This window comes from Melanotaenia boesemani, chromosome 20 (genome assembly GCF_017639745.1).
Source record: "Melanotaenia boesemani isolate fMelBoe1 chromosome 20, fMelBoe1.pri, whole genome shotgun sequence".
NCBI lineage: Eukaryota > Metazoa > Chordata > Actinopteri > Atheriniformes > Melanotaeniidae > Melanotaenia > Melanotaenia boesemani.
Genome location: NC_055701.1, coordinates 9890655 through 9908779, shown reverse-complemented (window position 1 = coordinate 9908779; position 18125 = coordinate 9890655). Strand labels below are relative to the sequence as shown.

The following is an 18125-nucleotide window of genomic DNA, read 5'->3' as shown; positions in this document are numbered from 1 at the left end:
CGGTACAGATACAATAGCACATAAATAGGCCTGGGAATTCTCAGACTCTGAATAGACATGTGAGACTTGTCCCTGTGAGACAAAAGTAGGGACATCTCTATATCTATCCATGGTAAAGAGTCTATGTGGGACAATATGCATCCTCATGAGTGCACAAGCATGTGTGTTCTTTCTGGAGCGTTGCCATGGGGACAGCAGGTGGAGCTTTGTCACTCGCACTTCCGGTGTGATTTAATTACATAAAGAAGCGACTGTCAGTTTAGGGTCTAAAACCAAAGTTGGATGTGTGACGGCGAGTACAACATGAACAGGATCTGGACCTTGGCCGTGTTCATTGCACTTTCTCATGCAGCACAGAGTTCTTCCAAGTAAGTTGTGAATGAAATAACTCATTTTTAAGCCATTTTTTTAACTGGTGCAGCATAGCTGACCCATTTAACTAATGAATACTGCTATTTTGCTCACTGTTCTAGTGCCACATTGTTTCTGGTCTCAGGTCCAGAGGTGCTGCATGCTGGTGCACCCACTCCGTTGGCTGTCACTGTTTTTGCCGACTTCCCTGGAAAAGTGACGGCTGAAGTGACACATGGCAACACCAAAGTCGCCCACACAGAGGCCATCCAAGGAGGTGATGCCACAGTTAGGCTGACAATAAACTTGTTTTGTTGATGACTTTTGTGGGTTGCTAAAAGCTTTTCCTTTTTTTAATTTTTAAGGTTTAACTAGTGTCCTTACACTTCCTCCTGTACGTATACCTTCCTTTTTCTCTACATTCAAATAAATTAATGTAATCAAGAGAATAATTTTTAATTTCTGTGCGAGTCTGACATTAAATTGAATATGTTTCTAATAATCCCTCTAGATTTCTGGCTCTTTATCGCACAATTCCCTTTTAAACTTGACAGTAAAGGGCTACAAGGGGGACAGTCTTATTTTTACCAACACTACCATCCTCACCTTCAGCACCAGGAATGTCACCGTCTTTATTCAAACGGACAGATCACGCTACAAACCGGGGGACGGTGTCAAAATAAGAGTTGTGTCTGTCCATCTGGACAACCATCCATATCGAGGCAGAGTGGAGATTTCTGTGCAGGTAGGTTTCTGCTTTTTGTGTGACAGAGCAAAGCCAGAGGACATCAATAGATATTTCATCAGGCACATTTTAATCGGAGGCTTGACTGGTGTTCCTCTGTCATTTAGGATCCCAGTGGGGGTGTTGTTGAAATGTGGGAGTCCACAGGGAATCTGGGGATTGTCTATCAAGAATTCAGCTTATCGCCGATGTCTCCTCTTGGAGAGTGGAAGATCACAACAACTGTGAATGTAAGGTTTAAAAGCAGTAAAATGTTTGCCCTTGTTTAGTGCACAGTTTGAACTGAATAAGAAAATTACCCTTATTTTGTTCTTTCACCCTCCTATTATAGGGCTTGACTGATGAGAAAACAGTCACTGTGGAGGATCATGGTAACATATCTACCAGTTTACTAAAATATTGTTTTAATCCATGTTTGAATGGATTTGGATCATTCACAGTCCCTAAAAGATGTTTCACTGATTTTTCTTCTATGAGTTGATGTCAGGGGTTCAGAGTTGTCTTAATTGATTTCCAGTGAATATGGTACCGAGAATTGTAAAGGTCTCTAAGTGATATTAAACTACATAGTTTGGCATAACCCTGATTTCTCCTTTAGTGTTTCCAGTCATGACAAGGGGGACTGCTGAGGGGTGGGGGTTTAAAGAAAACGGGCTCTGTATGAAAAAACATTTCTTGTCACACCAGCATAAAGAAACTCAGAATGACAAAGAATGTTAAAATGCACTTAATAAAACAATGTCCAGGTTTTCATCCATGTTTTTAATGCCTTAAATTTAGGAATTTCTAATTGCTTAAGACTTTATATGACAATGATATTGTTGTTCTCACCTGTTGTGGTTTAATGATTTTTTCTTTTATAAAAGAGGTGGAGAATTATTCCCAACATATTATTGTTACTCACATGATTGATCACATCAAGTCTTTGCTTCTAAAAAATTAGCATGGCCAGTATTTGCAAATATGAAAGGATAAATACAACATATCCTGAGATTTTTTTTTTTTTTTTTTTTTGTGAATTCTCTCATTTTCCCACTTGTGCCATATTTGGCCAAGAAACCTGGCTTTGCATCTTCTTCAAACTTTTCTATTTTGTATTTAATTACAGTAATGATTTACTGCTTATGACACAGTGCAGCCTTTTTCTTTATTATTATTAACTTTTAGCCAGTTAATGGAGACAAACCTGCTTATTTTCCATAACACACCATTTTAACTTTTGCTGCAAATATAGAACACTACTAAATAAAACCTCAGCAAAGACCACTGTAGAGATGGAAAAAAGTCTTACATTTGCTTCAAAGAGGATTTAAAAAAAGGAGGATTTGAAAAATCTCAAAATAACATGAAGAAGGTTCAAAACAACAAAAAATACATAGGATATAATTAAGAAAAAATAAACAACTTCAAAATTACTTTGAACTCTTACATTACTTGTAACTACATGTTGAAGATGGACAAAATGTTTAAGACTGAGCACCTCCAGCATCATTCCTACAGAACAGATTATTTCTATTTCAGTCATCTACAAACTCCTGCTGAGATTTTTTCATTTTCACTGATTAAAAACCTCTTTTAGGATTCCAGCTAAATACTTTTGTTTATGATCACATTTTGGTTATAGTAGCTTATGATTAGCAAAGCAACATGCACCCATCTCTAAAAAAAACATTAAAGGTGGTAAATATGTTTTTCTCCTAATTTTGATGCTTGATGTTGCAGAGCTCCCTCCTTTTGAAATGCTGGTGAAGACGTCTTACTGGGTCCTGGTTGGAAATGATATCTGGGGATCAGTGAGAGCACTGTGAGTTCAAATTGAATCAATAATATGACACTTGCAATCCTTTTAGCCAAGTACATAGTGGCACTATGGTATGTTTTCCCTCCAGTTACTCCAGTGGTCAACCTGTACGTGGATCATTAGTCGTTAATGTCACTTTGGAAGCTGCTGCAAACGATGTAGCATCTCCTTTCCAGCTAACACAAACTAAAGAGGTGAGATTTTATTGTCTCTGTTATTCATTTCTAGTTAAACATAACCAGTATGAAGGAACCCTTCTTCAGAATTAAGTTTTTTATCAAGCCATTTAACCTCTTTCAGATCTACGGGTCAGCTCAGTTTTTCTTCAGTACAGATCAGCTTCAGCCTCTACACTCTTCCTCAGCTATAAACACCACTGGTCCCATTGTAGTACACATTTCTGCCTGTGTTAACGACAGCTCCACAGGTATGATCTGTTTTAACATTTTTGGCTTAATTATGAAATATATTTCACTTGCAAGGCCAAACTACTGATTTTTGTTTTTGGTTGCTTAAGGGTTGAAAGTGAACAAAAGAGCTGAAGTCCACTTTATGCAAAACACATACCAGCTCGTGTTCATTGATTTTCCACCATCACTAAAGCCATCCTTACACTTCTCTGCAACAGTGAGTGATTTATTCTATTAATGTATTGATTTTATGAAGATGTGAAGTTGTTATTCCCTAAGATTTATCTTCTCTGCTTGTATTTTATAGCTGAGGATAACAAGATATGACAGAAAGCCTCTCAGCTCGTCGGACCTAACGCACCCTGTCGTGGTGAAAGTCACTCAGAGAGCCGCTTTGATGAACATGGGACCTACAACTCTCACACTTCCTGTGCCTGAGGATGGGAACATCCACATAAAGTTTAAGTTACAAAATCAAGTAGAAATGGTTTTTATCCAGGTGAGTTTTCTAAGTCACCGTTGCTGGGATTAAGTCCTCAGGGAAATCACTATTCAGCAGTTTCAATTCATGTAAAAAGAGTAGTTTCAGTAAAGTAAGATTATTCACATCTACTGTTAAGAAGAATGACCTGAGGACATTTATATCATTAATCTTAAATGTAAGAAAGGGTATTCTAATCCAAAAAGAACACACAAAGGTTGAGGGTATCTTTTATGGAGTCTGAGCTGAATGTTTTTCTCAAATTTTTCATGTTTTTTTTTAATACCTTACTATTATATTCAGGCCAGATTCCAGTCCAGTGAGGAGACTCTGAGGGTCCACACCAACTACTCCTCTCCTAGTGGGTCCTATATTCAGATTTCCCCACCCAACACATTATCTGCACAGGTAGACCTAAACACATTTTATGTCTTTAATGTCTTATGTATAAATAAATAACATAAACACAATACTTTCAGATTGGATCCCCCCTTCAACTTAATGTGGAGAGCACCTTTAAACCAGTAAAATTTCACTTTGTGGTAAGTTTGTTAAAATTCATGAAAAAAAATAAACACTTTATATTATAAAGGATTATTGGGGCCAAGATGCAGAGTACATCTTGGCTGTTTTACCAGTCAGTAACCGGGCAGTAATTCATACATAATACTGACATATGATATATTGGGCAGTTTTCACCACCCACTGTACAGCCTTCCTGTCTGTTGAGATGCAGCTGCTGCACCACACAGTGATACAGCTTATCAGTCAAAGTTTGTAAGGATTTGGGGTTGTGGTGATAATAGTGCATTATATCAAAATGTCAGAAAATCTGGTTTTAAATGAAAACTTAAATTTTTTTGTTCTTTCTTTCTTTTCTTTTTTTTTTTTTTTTGCTTTGCAATCGCTGCACAAGGTATTGTGAAAAGGTGGCTTCATGTCAAGCAGAGCAGCCATGACATTTAAAAAATTAATACTGATTTCTTGTTGAAATAGAGATAAAAGCACCGTGTTTTGTTCTAGGTCATAATTACATTGATAGGAGATCTTACGCCTAAGGATATTATCTTAGTCATTATCAAATAAATGTAATTGAATTTTTTGCACATCTTTGCACAGCTCTGGTTCTCTCACTCCACCTGTTATCAAGATATAATATTTTTCAAACTATAATGAATCTTATTAAAAACTTTGTTTTTCAAAAACTTATTTTTCTGTTATTATTATTATTTTTTGCTTCGTTCAGTACATCTAAAAGATAATTATGGAAAACATGAAACTGAATTTTTGACATGTACATGTGCTGTCAGAGTCTGTGTATTTTGATCAGACAGGATTGTGATTAAATGGAAAAAAAAAAGTAATTCTCCTCTCATTTGTTTGTAATTCTAGGTAAGCTCTAAAGGTCAGGTGGTGGCTGCTGGAACAAAAAACTCCTCCTCTTTCTCCCTGACCCCAGCACTGTCCTGGTCCCCCGAGGCCTGTGTCCATGTTTACTGCCTCTTATCTAACGGAGAGGTTATCAGTGATACAGCACACGTATCTATCCATCAACACAACAATGTAAGACATATTGCTGTTTTGTTCTCTGTATTTTATTATACATTTCTAAGTAACAGGCACATATAGTAATCTTGTTCTGTTTGTGGAGTTGATTGTGTGCCCACTCTTACCAGGTCACTCTTGACTGGAGCAGTGAGAAGGCCCAGCCGGATGAGCAGGTATCACTCACTGTGGCTGCCCATGAATCTGGGTTCCAAGTAGGAATTGTGGTAATTGGGATGCATAATGACGCCCTGCAGTATGATCCGGACTTCAAAGAGCGGGTATGAAAACCCTTTGGATTAGAAAAAGGTCTATCCTTCAGCTCTTGTTTTCAATCCAAAATATTGTGATTAGATTAACCATTCAAAGTGGGATTTAGTCTCATTCGGTCAGAACCCTGAAGCGGCACGTAAGCATTGACTAAACACTGTTAATATCAAGACAAAAAAGAAAAACCTAAGCTGTGAAATATGAACGTCTGTGAACCTTTATGAAAAAGAGACTATCAGGATTGTTTCATTTTTCTTTTGTTTTTTTTAAACAAAGAGATCTGTCCAGTATTTTAATCCCTCAGCACTCTTTTCATTGTTGGGTGCTGTAGGAGTATTGAGTGTGGCCACTGAACCTGGCTGCTCAGGATGTAACATATCCGCTTTCTTTGTTTGGAGGTGACTTCTTTTTCTTGGAATGAAAACAATAGAGTTTATATTTCAGGACCTGAGGGTCACTGATGGCTGTAAAGAGTGAAAACAAAGGTTCACCACATTTTTCCATCTCCATATATCTGGTGGCCTGTATTGTGTGTAGAAGAATGGATTATTTAAATACTAAAGCCGCTACCTACAGAACGCAGGCTATTTCACAAGTTGCATCACCTGACCTGTATTTTACAGGCATTTGTACCACCGGTGCACTATTTAAGCATCGACCTCTGCTTCTGCACATTAAAAAACACGTTATTAATAAATTTTTTATTCTTTTTAACATGCAGGAATGTAACCTTAAGATGCTGACCAATGCTGGATTGTATCAGAAAAAGCAGTCAGATGGATCTAAAAATGGTAAAGCTTGCTTCCTCTGGAGAAATCCCTCTAGTGGTCATTTAGCATTTTGACTTAACCCTATCATGTCAATACTTTTTTTCTAGTCGGATGTGAATACAATCTTATTTCCTTCTTCCATCTAGGTGAAAATCTACAGGATTATCTAATAGTGGAGAAGTACTGGAGCCACTGGGTGGAAAACTCTGAGTCCCTACTGTGGTTAGACTCCAGTGTTAGGTGAGAGCTTTAAGTTGCACGTCTTGGGAAAAGTGTAAATTCAAATAATTGGTTTAGTGCACACATTTTGTTCAAAAACCTTTTTTTTTCAGTGATAATGTGTGGACCAGTGAGAAAATAACAGTACCTGATGGTGTATCTTTTTTGGGAGCTTTCGCACTGGTGATGTCAAAAAATCTGGGCTTGAGCTTCACTCCTGTGCCGCGAATGGTAAGAAAGCTTTTGCTGCAGGCCTCTGTAGGCTGGTGGTGTTTCTCAAATTGTCTCTGAAAACAAGCACTCTGACCAGTTATCTTCCCAAACATTTTCCTTGTAATATTGCTGTTGTCTTATTTACAGTTGACCGTATCCAAAGATTTCTCCTTGTCTCTCGCCGTCCCTTCACACCTCATCCGAGGAGAGGAAATTGTGCTGGAAGTAAACATCATTAACCATCTAGAGCAGAGCATCGAGGTATGTGGAACAGAATTTATGGTAGATAAAATGAGACTGGGAGAAGTAAATCATATTGGTTGCCTCTTTAGATATAAATCCAAGAGACCATTTCTCTCCACAGGTCATTGTGTTGCTAGCACAGAGTGAAGCCTTCGAGTTTGTTTTGACAGAGCGAAAGGACGTGTCTGTTATAAATGCCCAGAAACTCACAGTAGGGAGTCATGTGTCTGCCTCAGCCCTATTTCCTATAAGGCCTTTGGCTCTGGGTGAGATGGAAATATCTGTGGATGCCGTATCTGCAGAGACATCAGACATCCTTGTACGGAAAGTAATGGTGAAGGTATGGTGCATTTGAGAAAAAAAAAGGGATATCGACTGCTGCTTGACATTTAGTTAATCCTGGAATAACAGTGAACTACTTTCTTGTTCCTGTAGCCTGAAGGAGTTGAAAAGTCCTTCTCACAGACTCTGTTTCTGGAGCTGACACCAGAGATGGACAGCAGCTCCACGTCTGTCTCCTTCTCCTTTCCACCTCATGTGGTACCAGGCAGCCAGAAGGCCTATATGGCATTGGGTGGTACGTCTACCAGATGTACCCCTTGTTGTGGAGTCATCCCATCTGAGAGAAGTTTATTTCTTAACATTTAGTCAGTTTGGCATTTCTTAAATGCACTCACATTTTCCTTATTAGTGTTGATAGTAAACTTACGTATATACAGAATGGCGAAAAAAGTTTCCTCAGTTAGAGCCAAATTTGTGTTTCTGCTTAGTGTGATATCAAACACTGAATATATATGCAGTGTTACGTTGGATGTAATTGTTTCTTCTTAGGGCTGTCCTGTCTGATGACCTCTCCTGATAAGGAACATGTTTCAATCAAATCTTTTCCCCTTCAGCCATTTTTTATTTTACACAGGTGATATCTTGGCTTTGTCTATTAACAACTTGGAGTCATTGATTCAACTCCCTACTGGATGTGGGGAACAGAATATGTTCCACTTTGCTGCAAGTGTGTATGTTCTCCAGTATTTAGTCAAGTCAACCCAGGATGACAGCGAGATTAGTAGCAAAGCTTTGGAATACATCAAGAAAGGTATGCTGCCTTCAGTCATCGACTATTATATATGCATAGTTGATACTCCCTAAGATTAGATTTAAGGTTCTTTCATTCCATCTCATTTTTTTTACAATAATTCTGCATTGCTACGTAGCTCATTTACTAATTTTAAATGATCTTAATGCTGTAGGATACCAGAAACAACTGTCCTACCAACGGAATGATGGTTCCTTCAGTGCTTTTGGAGCAAAAGATACCTCTGGTAGCACATGGTAGGTCACAAATGTGGCACATTTCAGGCACATTTTTAAATGTTCAGTATAAGTTTAATACATTTCTGACCCAAAATGTCTCTTGTGGTGCCAGGCTGACTTCCTTTGTGCTGCGCTGCTTCATCCAGGCTCAGCCCTACATACAGGTAAACCAGGGGGTGTTGACCAGGGCCATGACTTGGCTCCTGAAACACCAGGGGCCCCAGGGGGAGTTCACTGAAGTTGGCAAGCTCATCCATACAGAGATGCAGGGGGAGCTGGATGATGGCCCAGTGGCTCTCACGGCTTACGTGCTACTAGCATTTCTAGAGAACGAGACCTATGCAGTGAGTTCGCAGCATATCTGTAATGACTTAAATCTCTTGGAGTTTTGCCAAGTGAAAAACTTTAGAACACATTGAGCTACACAATGAGCTTGAGTCTGGTTTCTCTATGTGAAGGGCATGTATGCAGACAATGTGTCTCTGGCTCTGAGGTACCTGGAGAGCAAAGTGTCCAGCAGTGTGGTCAGTAACTACAGCCTGTGTCTGGTGGCTTATACTCTCGCTCTGGGAAACCGTCCTGCTGCTGAGAGAGTCATTACTGAGCTCATCCGGAGAGCTGACTACAGAGGTGATTAAAAAGGATTTTCTTTGAGTTAAAAAATGCATTAGGCATATGCATCATGTGTAATATTCCCTAAAACTGCGACCGTGGGACTTCTTACTATCAGTAACTTCCTATTTTTTATGATATTTCAAACTTGTAGACAAATGTTCCTGTTAAATCTTTTCTTTTTCAAGTGGATGAACCAAGAATATGCAAACTGACTGATTGCACAGATTTTATATAACTCTTTTCTTTTCATAAAGATGGCATCATGATGTGGGCATCCTCTGCTGGCCTGAGGTCACATGACTGGCAGCCGCGCTCAGCACAGATAGAGATGGCTTCTTATGTGCTGATGGCTCTATTTATGCGTGGCAACTTTATTGAAGGCATTACACTAATGAAGTGGTTAAGTACACAGAGAAACCATTTAGGGGGCTTCGGGACGACTCAGGTGAGAATTTTTGTTGGTTTTTTTCTTTTTTTTTAAGTTTGAAAAGTTGATGTTTAGCTACAAAAGAGGAAATAAAATAAGTCCGGTTTAAAAACTGAAGTGTGTGATTTATTTTGATTGTAAATTAGTAAGTTATATTTCTCAGCTGCAGGTTTTAAATTGACAAAATTCCCCCCAGCTCTGCACAAGATTGTAAATATGAATGGTGATGTAATGCACATGTGTTTTGTGTTTGGCCAAATGCAGGACACGGTCGTTGCCCTTCAGGCTCTGGCTTATTATTCTGCATTCAGTGGTGCCAACGCCATCGACCTCAGATTTAATATATCCTCACCTACATCTTCATTTGTGTTTCAAATCAACTCCACCAACTATCGGCTGCGTCAGAGCCAAGAGGTAGCAGAGGAATGTTTGGGTTGAATGTAACTCTTATAACTTGTTTTTTTTTTTTTAATTTCTACTTCAATTAATATTCTCCTGATTTTAATCTTCAACTTTTCTTCATTTTTTTAGATTATTGCTGATGAAGATTTACTTCTAAACATATACTTGGAAGGAAGAGGATTTGCCTTATTTCAGGTAGAGTTTAAAAGTATATCAAGCTTTTTTTTATTAGTTTGATTTAATTACGTTGTGTGAATGAATTTCAACATAAACACACCTTTCATATTTGCCAATTATTCCTTAAACGGCTGTTACGTTTCCAAACTTTTACCATGTTCAGGTCAACATATGGTTGGTAGACTGTTTGACCACTGGAGCATGACATGAATAAATTGATGGTAGCGCTTGTGCATGGTAGTTTCTCCCAGCACAATGTCTCACTATATAAATGCTAAATCAAAACAGCAAATGCTAATGTAGCGTGGTAATGGACTTATTGCAGTTACCATCTGGAAATCAAACTTAAGCTGTCTGTTTTGGGGTTTTTTTGTGCCTAGATAATATCATTCAGAGGATGACTGTGATAAAAGATTAATCGTTTCACCATCTACATTAAGAGCTCAAGCCCTCCTTTTTAAATTCCATGTACATCTTAATACATTTGCATGCATGTAGAAATGTGACCATACATGCAAAACTTTAGATTTCTGATCTTTATCACTTTATCTAATAATTAAAAGTTTTAAATGAATTAAAATGTTGGCCAATTTCCATGAATGTCTGCAGATGAATGTTTTCTACAATGTGGAGAGTGAAGCTGCAGACAAAGAAGCGTTCTCATTAAAAGCTAATCTGACAGATGACAGTAATAGCAATCACATGATGTTATCCATATGTACGAGGTAAGAACCACAACAAAGATTGTTGCATTGAAAATGTCAATTTCAAATAAAACTTGAAAATAATCACATTTTGTCTGTTGGCTTGCAAATCTGTGGTCGTGATATTTTGCGGTTGTCTTCTGTAGACTAAAGGACAATCAGGCAATATCTCAAACAGGTATGGCTATAATGGAGGTGGGCATGTTGAGTGGTTTCTCTCTCTTCCCCGAAGCTGCTCTCCCAGCAGGTCTCATCATGATGATGAAAAAAGCACCAGAAAAAATCATCTTGTACCTGGATTCAGTAAGTGTTTTTTCTTTCTTTTATGTATTTTTCCCCTCTGGTTCCAAATAATTTGCTCTTAAATATATAAATAATCTAATGGAAGTTTAAATAGACTAAATATTAAAGAGTGATTTTTCAAAAATAGCCTGATGCTTGAAATATGAGGTTCTTTAAACCTGCATTCTTTCCAATTTCCAGCAGGTGGCGCCTCTTCCGTTTGCAAAAAGAAGCTTGATTTTTGAAGTCTTTTACTTTTAAAGTTTTACTTTATTTATTACATTAGTAAATGTTTTCTTAATATTTTTTTAAACGTAAATCCTTATTCTCAAGTGTTCTTCGATATACCATGCTATAAAAATTTGTACAATATAGTTTTATAAAGAGAAAAAAAACAGATGTTAAGATAGGAACATTTTAGGGCAGAGCTGCTTTGTGATTGGCAAGTCACTACCCTGTAGGACAACATCATTCTCACTCATGACTTCAGGCTAAAAACCAAAAATGACAATGGAAAAATTTTAAGTCCAAGACTTCAAAGTGGTAGTGCACAAACTTGTGGGCGATGCCACAGTGGTTCATTTTTATGTAGTCAGCAGAGCAAAAAACAAACAAACTAGATTTTACCTAGGTTAAGTTTAAGTTAACTTAAATGCACACAATGAAAGGGTACTACTTACCAAATACTGTGTACAGCTGATCCCCATTTTGTTGCCAAAACTGATGGTATTTGTATATTCATGGATCCCACGGGATCCCCTGTAGCATCTAGATATTAGCAGCAGATCATTTAGGTCCTGTAACTTAGAAAGTGGGGGTTTCCACTGATTGGACTTGTTTTAACATAACACAGAGATGCTTAATCTGACAAAGGCCAAGTCAACATCTTACAGTCTTCACTGTGGTTCTTAATTCTCCTTGTTCTAGAGGATGATGGCTACTGTACCTCTCTGTTTTGTAGCTGACATGATGAAGCCTCTCACTAAACACACTCTGGTGTTCTCTCACTATGTTGTGTATAGGCTTGAAGAAAATTGTCCATTATGTTCAGCAGCATTTTTCTCTTGACAATCAGCTCCAGATGATACTAAATTGTTTCCAGTCTTTTTGATCAGTTTGTTCGGTTTCTTTAAGTCTGCGATGCTGCTGCTCCAACACCTGGCAGCATAGCAGATTGCACTTTCCACAATAGAATTATGGAACATAATGCAACATTTTGGTGCACATATCGAAGGATTCTAGCTTCCTCAAGAAGTAGTCTGCTCTTATCCTTTATGCAGACTGTTCTTGTAGATTTTTTTTAGATACCAGAACAAGGTAGAATGCCTTCTACAGCACAGGAATTGTCTTTTTTAATAACTTATCTGGCAAGGGCATTTCATAGTCTGCAACAATGTTCAGAAAAGCACAACCAAGAATGGTACAAATCTAAATTTACCGGCTTGTCTTCTTACTATAGAACATCTTGCTGCTGCTCTCTTACTGCTCTGCAGCTATGCTAACTATAGCAGCTGTGAGATTCACCCTGAACTCCCATCAATGAACTTCGTTCACCCCTGACCCTATCTTCGGTTCAATGATCGCCCATCCATTTGCCACATTTGTTTCGCACCAACCACAGGAAACTGAGAAAAGCAATTTTACAGATGCTCTGACCCAGCAGTGTGTCCATCACCTTGTTAAACATGCTCAGATCATTACTTTTACCCTTTTTACTGTCAACAGCACATTCACTTGATATGTACTAAACATCAACAGGTGCAATATAAACAAGACAATAAGTGTGACTTGTCAGTGTTTTTTAGTGTGTGATTGAGCTGTGTATACAGTATCTCACAGAAGTGAGTACACCCCTTGCATTTTTGCAAATATTTCATTATATCTTTTCATGGGACAACATGCTCAAAATTTATTGTTATGTAAAAGAATTAACTCACATTTTCTGGAATCATATGCAGATCAACAAATCTGAGGTTTGCATCCAACTTCCTATTGTCAGAAATTACAAAGTGGCTCATGTAAAGGACGCCATGGTCCAGGTTCATGACTACTACGAACCTAGTGAGTACAGGTTCAAAAGTTTTTTTTATACAGAATGCTGTTTAGCTGTGATGCTATTTAATCGTTTTGCGTTGGGGTTTGACAGGGTTTGACATATTAACAACCAAACTGTCTTATTATTTTTAGCAAGAAGAGCAAGAAGCACATACAACTCAGACATTCTTCAGAACATTGATTCCTGCTTCTTCTGTGGTGAAAACTGTGATATCTGTAGGCCGGGAATCACCATCACAACCAACTCCTTCCTGCCATCTCGCTCAGTTAGTGGAGCTACATTCAGCTTAAGTTGCCTGTGTCTTGGAGTCACTGCTTTTTTTGTTTTATTCTGATTAGATGAAAACTTATGATTCACACTGGATGCATGTTTATTTTGTGCAAAACATCTTAACAAATGATTGTAATATTTAGGGAATTGTTGACTGCTGCTCTTCTGTTGAGTTCACATACCCTCTATTGTTTAAAGTTTGTTTTCTACTGTTATTGAAATAAAGTTAATCAAAAATGACTCTCCATAGAAATTTTATATCACTTCATTTTGTATTACTTTAGAGTTTACTTACTACAGCATGTTCTAAATATAACACAATATAAAGCAAATACATCAATAATTCCTTTTCCTTATTTAAGTCTCCTTATGTTTCCATGTATTGATTGTTTTAAAACTTTTAATAAAGAACATATGAATAGCTGGCAGGAGAGCAAATGTGTCCTGTTGTCTCTCCTTTGGCACCAGACACGTCAAGCTTTTTGAAGAGATAAAAAGATGATTCTGTCAACCTGCTTTTTCTTCCAATGTGTTATGAGTTCAGCTGTTTTACTCCTGATATATAACAGCCCTTCTTGATTGAACCACACCCATCTTAGTTACTGTGTATAAGAGATGACAGAAGGGGGAGAGATACTTTTTGTCAGATGTTTTGGAGTGAGATAAAACCCAGTTTACTCCTCTGCTTCAGCACATTACTGTATGATGGAGGAATGTACTGACCTACAGAAGAATGCATAACAAACAAATGGAAATGGTCCACAACATGTCCCTGAGCTTAGATCTTAGGCTTTTCATTTTAGGAAATCTTTTCATGCCTTGTCTTTGATTTGCTGGACATTTTAAGCTTCTCTCTTTAAAGTAAAACATACAGCACATCTTTTTTTTTCTGTCCTATTGAAGTTAAATGTCTCTGTCAGGTTGGTGATTGTGGGCAGGACATTTGCTCTCCAGCTGAAAATTAACTTTAGCCTCTTTGGACAGAAGCCACACAAGTTTTGTAAAACACATTCTTGATCTTTTGGGTTTTACTGGAAATGCATGTCTGGTTTTTATGCACTGGTTATTTTACAGGGTCCATGGTGAAGTAGTTTCCTTCAAGGGGCAATAAAACATTTTGTTCATAAGCAAAAGCAGACACTTGAAGGAGAGCTATAAGTGTTACACAAAAAATAAATACATTATTCACATAAACATGTAGATTTTCAACTTCTTTTGGAGTCATTAACAACTGGAGTTTAACACTTAGGCTCAAAGACGTTTCTCTGCTTTACTACCCACTTTAGGGTCCTTCGGTACTTTTTTAATTGTAGTTTATGCTTTGTGAAAATGCAAGAAACCTAATATTTCTACATTGCCTTGTGCTTTCTTGGTACTCATATCGTTTACTTATGTTTCTGTTGTTTAATGGCACCCCTTTATATTAGCATGTGTCTCCAGCTATTACTGCAGAACAGTAGCTTAACAAGAACTTCCCCCAGAATTTGCTACACCTTAATTGCTACCCTAAGGCTGCCCCATGCATATCCCATAAAAAGCTCCATAGCTGCAGTTCTAAATCCACAAACACTAGATGGCAAGCTTGGTATCATAATAGCAATAATTTTAAAGTTCCAGCACAGAAAACCAGATGGGATCACATACATTTTTTCCTACAACTACACACTTGTGTTTACATTTAATAACTCCTTTGTAACTAATAAATATAACCATATATGTTAAGGAGCTTCCTCAGAGGGAGTTCCCACCACTTTTTTCATAGAGTATATAAAAAGCTAACGTACATCCTAGAAAGTCATGTGACAAAAGTATCTTTTCTAAGGTTTTTCAATTTCTAAACATTGGGGTCCACCATCATACTGTGAATAAGACTATTTGCAAGTGGAAAAGATTCAAGTCACTTGCTAGTTTTCAGTGGTGATATCCACAGATGCTCATCTCTAGATTAGATTGTGCAGTGCTCAGAGAAACTACTAAAATCCAAGAGCTGTATCTCAGACTCTGCAAGCCTTAGTCAGTATGTTAAATGTTAAAGTTTGTGACAGTAGAATCAGAAAAAAGGCAAAATGTATGGGTCATTTGGAAGCATTTCCAAGAAGAAAATCTTGTGTTTACAATAGAACAAGGCCACAAGGCTTAGGTTTGCAAAGTCACAACTTGGCAAACCACAAGTCTTTTGGAATAATGTCTTTTTGGACAGATGAGATAAAAACAATAAAAAAATACAGATGTTTTGCCATAATGTTTCATCAAACGCAACTATCAGGACAAACAACCCAAACAAGGGATGATGATTTGGGCTTGTTTTTCCAATGACAGGATTCAGATGTGAGGCCATCTGTCTGACAGCTTGGTTGAAAATGGGACACAGGATAATGATCTCAAACGTGACAACAAATCTATAACAGAGTGCCTGAAAAAGTATCAGTGTGTTGGAAAAAAATGAACTAAATGATGGAAAACTGATGAAATTATACAGAAAATGAACACCTAAAGTTATGTCTGTTTAAGGGGCTCTAAAACATTTAATCATTGATACATACTGCTTCAGTATTTTGACTTAGATTTGGTTAAATAAATGACACTGTAAAGTATAATTTGCTGTTAATCTGGTGTTAAAGGATCTGTTTAAAATGTTTATGTCCTAATATATAAAGCGTTTGAGGTGAAAAAGGGGGTCCTTTGTTTTTCCATCACTGCATGCTGTCATATAATCTATCTCTGGTAAATCATTGCATGGACTGTATGTGTACATACTTTTGTTTGTTTTTGCATGCATCTTTTTTGTGTGTCATTACCAGCCTTATTGAGAATTCAAATTTTTCCAAAAGAAAAGAGAGAGATTTTATTTAATTAGTTTTTTTATTAGGGACAGGGAAGGTTAATGAACATCAGTATAAAAACATGTAACGTAAACATGTCGAGAATGTTCATTTCCATCCGTGGTCCCAAACCAGGTAAGAATCTATCCATCCATTTTCTACTGCTTATCCACTGTTGGGTCGTGGGGGCAGCAGCCTAAGCAGGGAAGCCCAGACTTCCCTCTCCTCCAGTCACTTCTTACAGCTCTTCCGGGGGGATCCCAAAGCTTTCTGAGGCCAGCTGATAGATGTAGTCTCTCCAGCATGATCTGGTTCTTTCACAGGGTCTCTCCCCAGTGGGACGTGCCCAGAACACCTCACCAGGGAGGTGTCCAGGGGTCAGAATTTACTTCCTTTTACTGACAACACAGCCTTTCCAAATGCAAATTCCACAGGGTCCCGTCTCATGGTGGCCCTGGTACCACTGTCAGACCTTTGTGTAAGCCCACGGAGAACCTTGTAGATAAAAAAAAAAAGCTAATTTTAAAGTTATAAAATTATGAAAAATAAGAATATTCTTTTTTCCATTTCATTACAGTGATGCAATGGTAATGATTTCAAAACAAGAGCTTATATTTTAAGACATGTTCTTCCTGTCTGTGAAAAATCCAATTGGGAAACAAACCTGTATCCTAATGAGCATGATGCTTTTTGTTGGGCCAGAATTAGGGTTAAGTACAATCTGCAAATTGAAAATAATTGATGTTTGGAGGCTGGTTTAGAATGTCCACTATGAGTAGTCTTCTGTGCTAGGTTCTTGCAAGGTTTGTTATACAAGCTTGTGCATGTTTCACTGCACTTCTGAATATACATCCATGTGGTATAACTGCACACACACACACACACACACACACAAACTCACACACACACACACATAAAGGTCATAACAACTGAACCTTGCTAACCTGGACCCTTCCTGTGGGTCAAGCTACAAAAACAGACAGCCAGTCAGTGGCATACAATGGTCATGATGTCATGCATTTACTATGTCAGAAGGTTGACAACCACTCTAATGAACTGATCCTTTTTTTTTTTTTTTTTTTTTTTTTTTTTTTTTTTTTTTTTTCATTTTTTTTTTCTTTTTTTTTCTAATGAACTGATCCTAACTGACAGCTAGCTTAGGTTCTATGCATTGAAAACATTAAGAATTTAAGAGTAAATTGAGACCTCCTTTGCAGAAAGATGTATGTGAGTGGGGTTTTATGTCTTTTGCAGGGACATTTATCTTTCAGAAGAACTGTGTAGAACAACATGAGATTCTGAAAGAACAAATGTAATGTCTTCCAAGAAAATGCTCTTCTATATTTCATCAGATGTTTCTGGATATTGTGCCTACTGATGTCCACACTCTTAAATCAGGTCCAATAAGTCTGATGACATTTATTAATGCTCCCTCTCATCAGTGTGGCTGTGAGAGGAATCATTTTGGCTGCACGCCTGTCATCAAGGAGTTGCATGTGGAGTAAACAAAGCAAAAGAAATGATTATTTATGAGTTTCATCTACTGATGGGAGTCATTAGAGACATGCATTATTGTTGTTGGACTCACTGTGACATAAGGCAAGATGAAAACAGTGTTTTGTTCAAATAAACAACACTGACAGCTGATTTTGATTGTTTTGTATTAGATGACAGGAATTCTATTAAATAGATTTTAATCAAATACCTGTCAAAAAGGAAGTTAGATGATCCAAGTGTACTACCTTTGTTAACCCAGCAAAGGCTTTGATGTGATATACTATAACATGATGCTAAATAATTGACTGCATGACTCTTGCTATTCCGTGTCAGATAATGTGGTTGGGAGGCGCTTTTTGAAAGTTTGCTTTTTTTCAGTAACACATTAATCTAGAACCAGAGGTGCAAAATTGCTCCCCATTGCTCTGCTGCAGATTACATCAGCTGGAAAGAATCACCATCACGACCAAGTACATCCTGTGGAAGCCCACTGCTGGAGGAGTCCTGGTGTTAC

General features: G+C 37.7%; 1 protein-coding gene across 1 annotated transcript; it reads left to right on the top strand.

Moving 5' to 3' along the window:
* Nucleotides 1-300: 300 nt before the first annotated feature.
* On the top strand, nt 301-13380 carry LOC121631273 (CD109 antigen-like). The gene is made up of 32 exons (XM_041972069.1): nt 301-368; nt 497-628; nt 717-745; nt 863-1096; nt 1204-1326; nt 1428-1467; nt 2819-2900; nt 2986-3091; nt 3198-3324; nt 3415-3524; nt 3615-3806; nt 4092-4196; nt 4268-4330; nt 5181-5351; nt 5465-5614; nt 6325-6399; nt 6534-6613; nt 6706-6823; nt 6953-7066; nt 7170-7388; nt 7484-7625; nt 7965-8141; nt 8296-8377; nt 8472-8703; nt 8818-8989; nt 9229-9419; nt 9666-9815; nt 9933-9998; nt 10590-10705; nt 10831-10987; nt 12925-13027; nt 13154-13380. Exons 1-32 carry the CDS (start codon nt 347-349, stop codon nt 13354-13356), a joined length of 4083 nt encoding a protein of 1360 aa, XP_041828003.1. The 5' UTR covers nt 301-346; the 3' UTR covers nt 13357-13380.
* The last annotated feature ends 4745 nt before the right edge of the window (nt 13381-18125 follow it).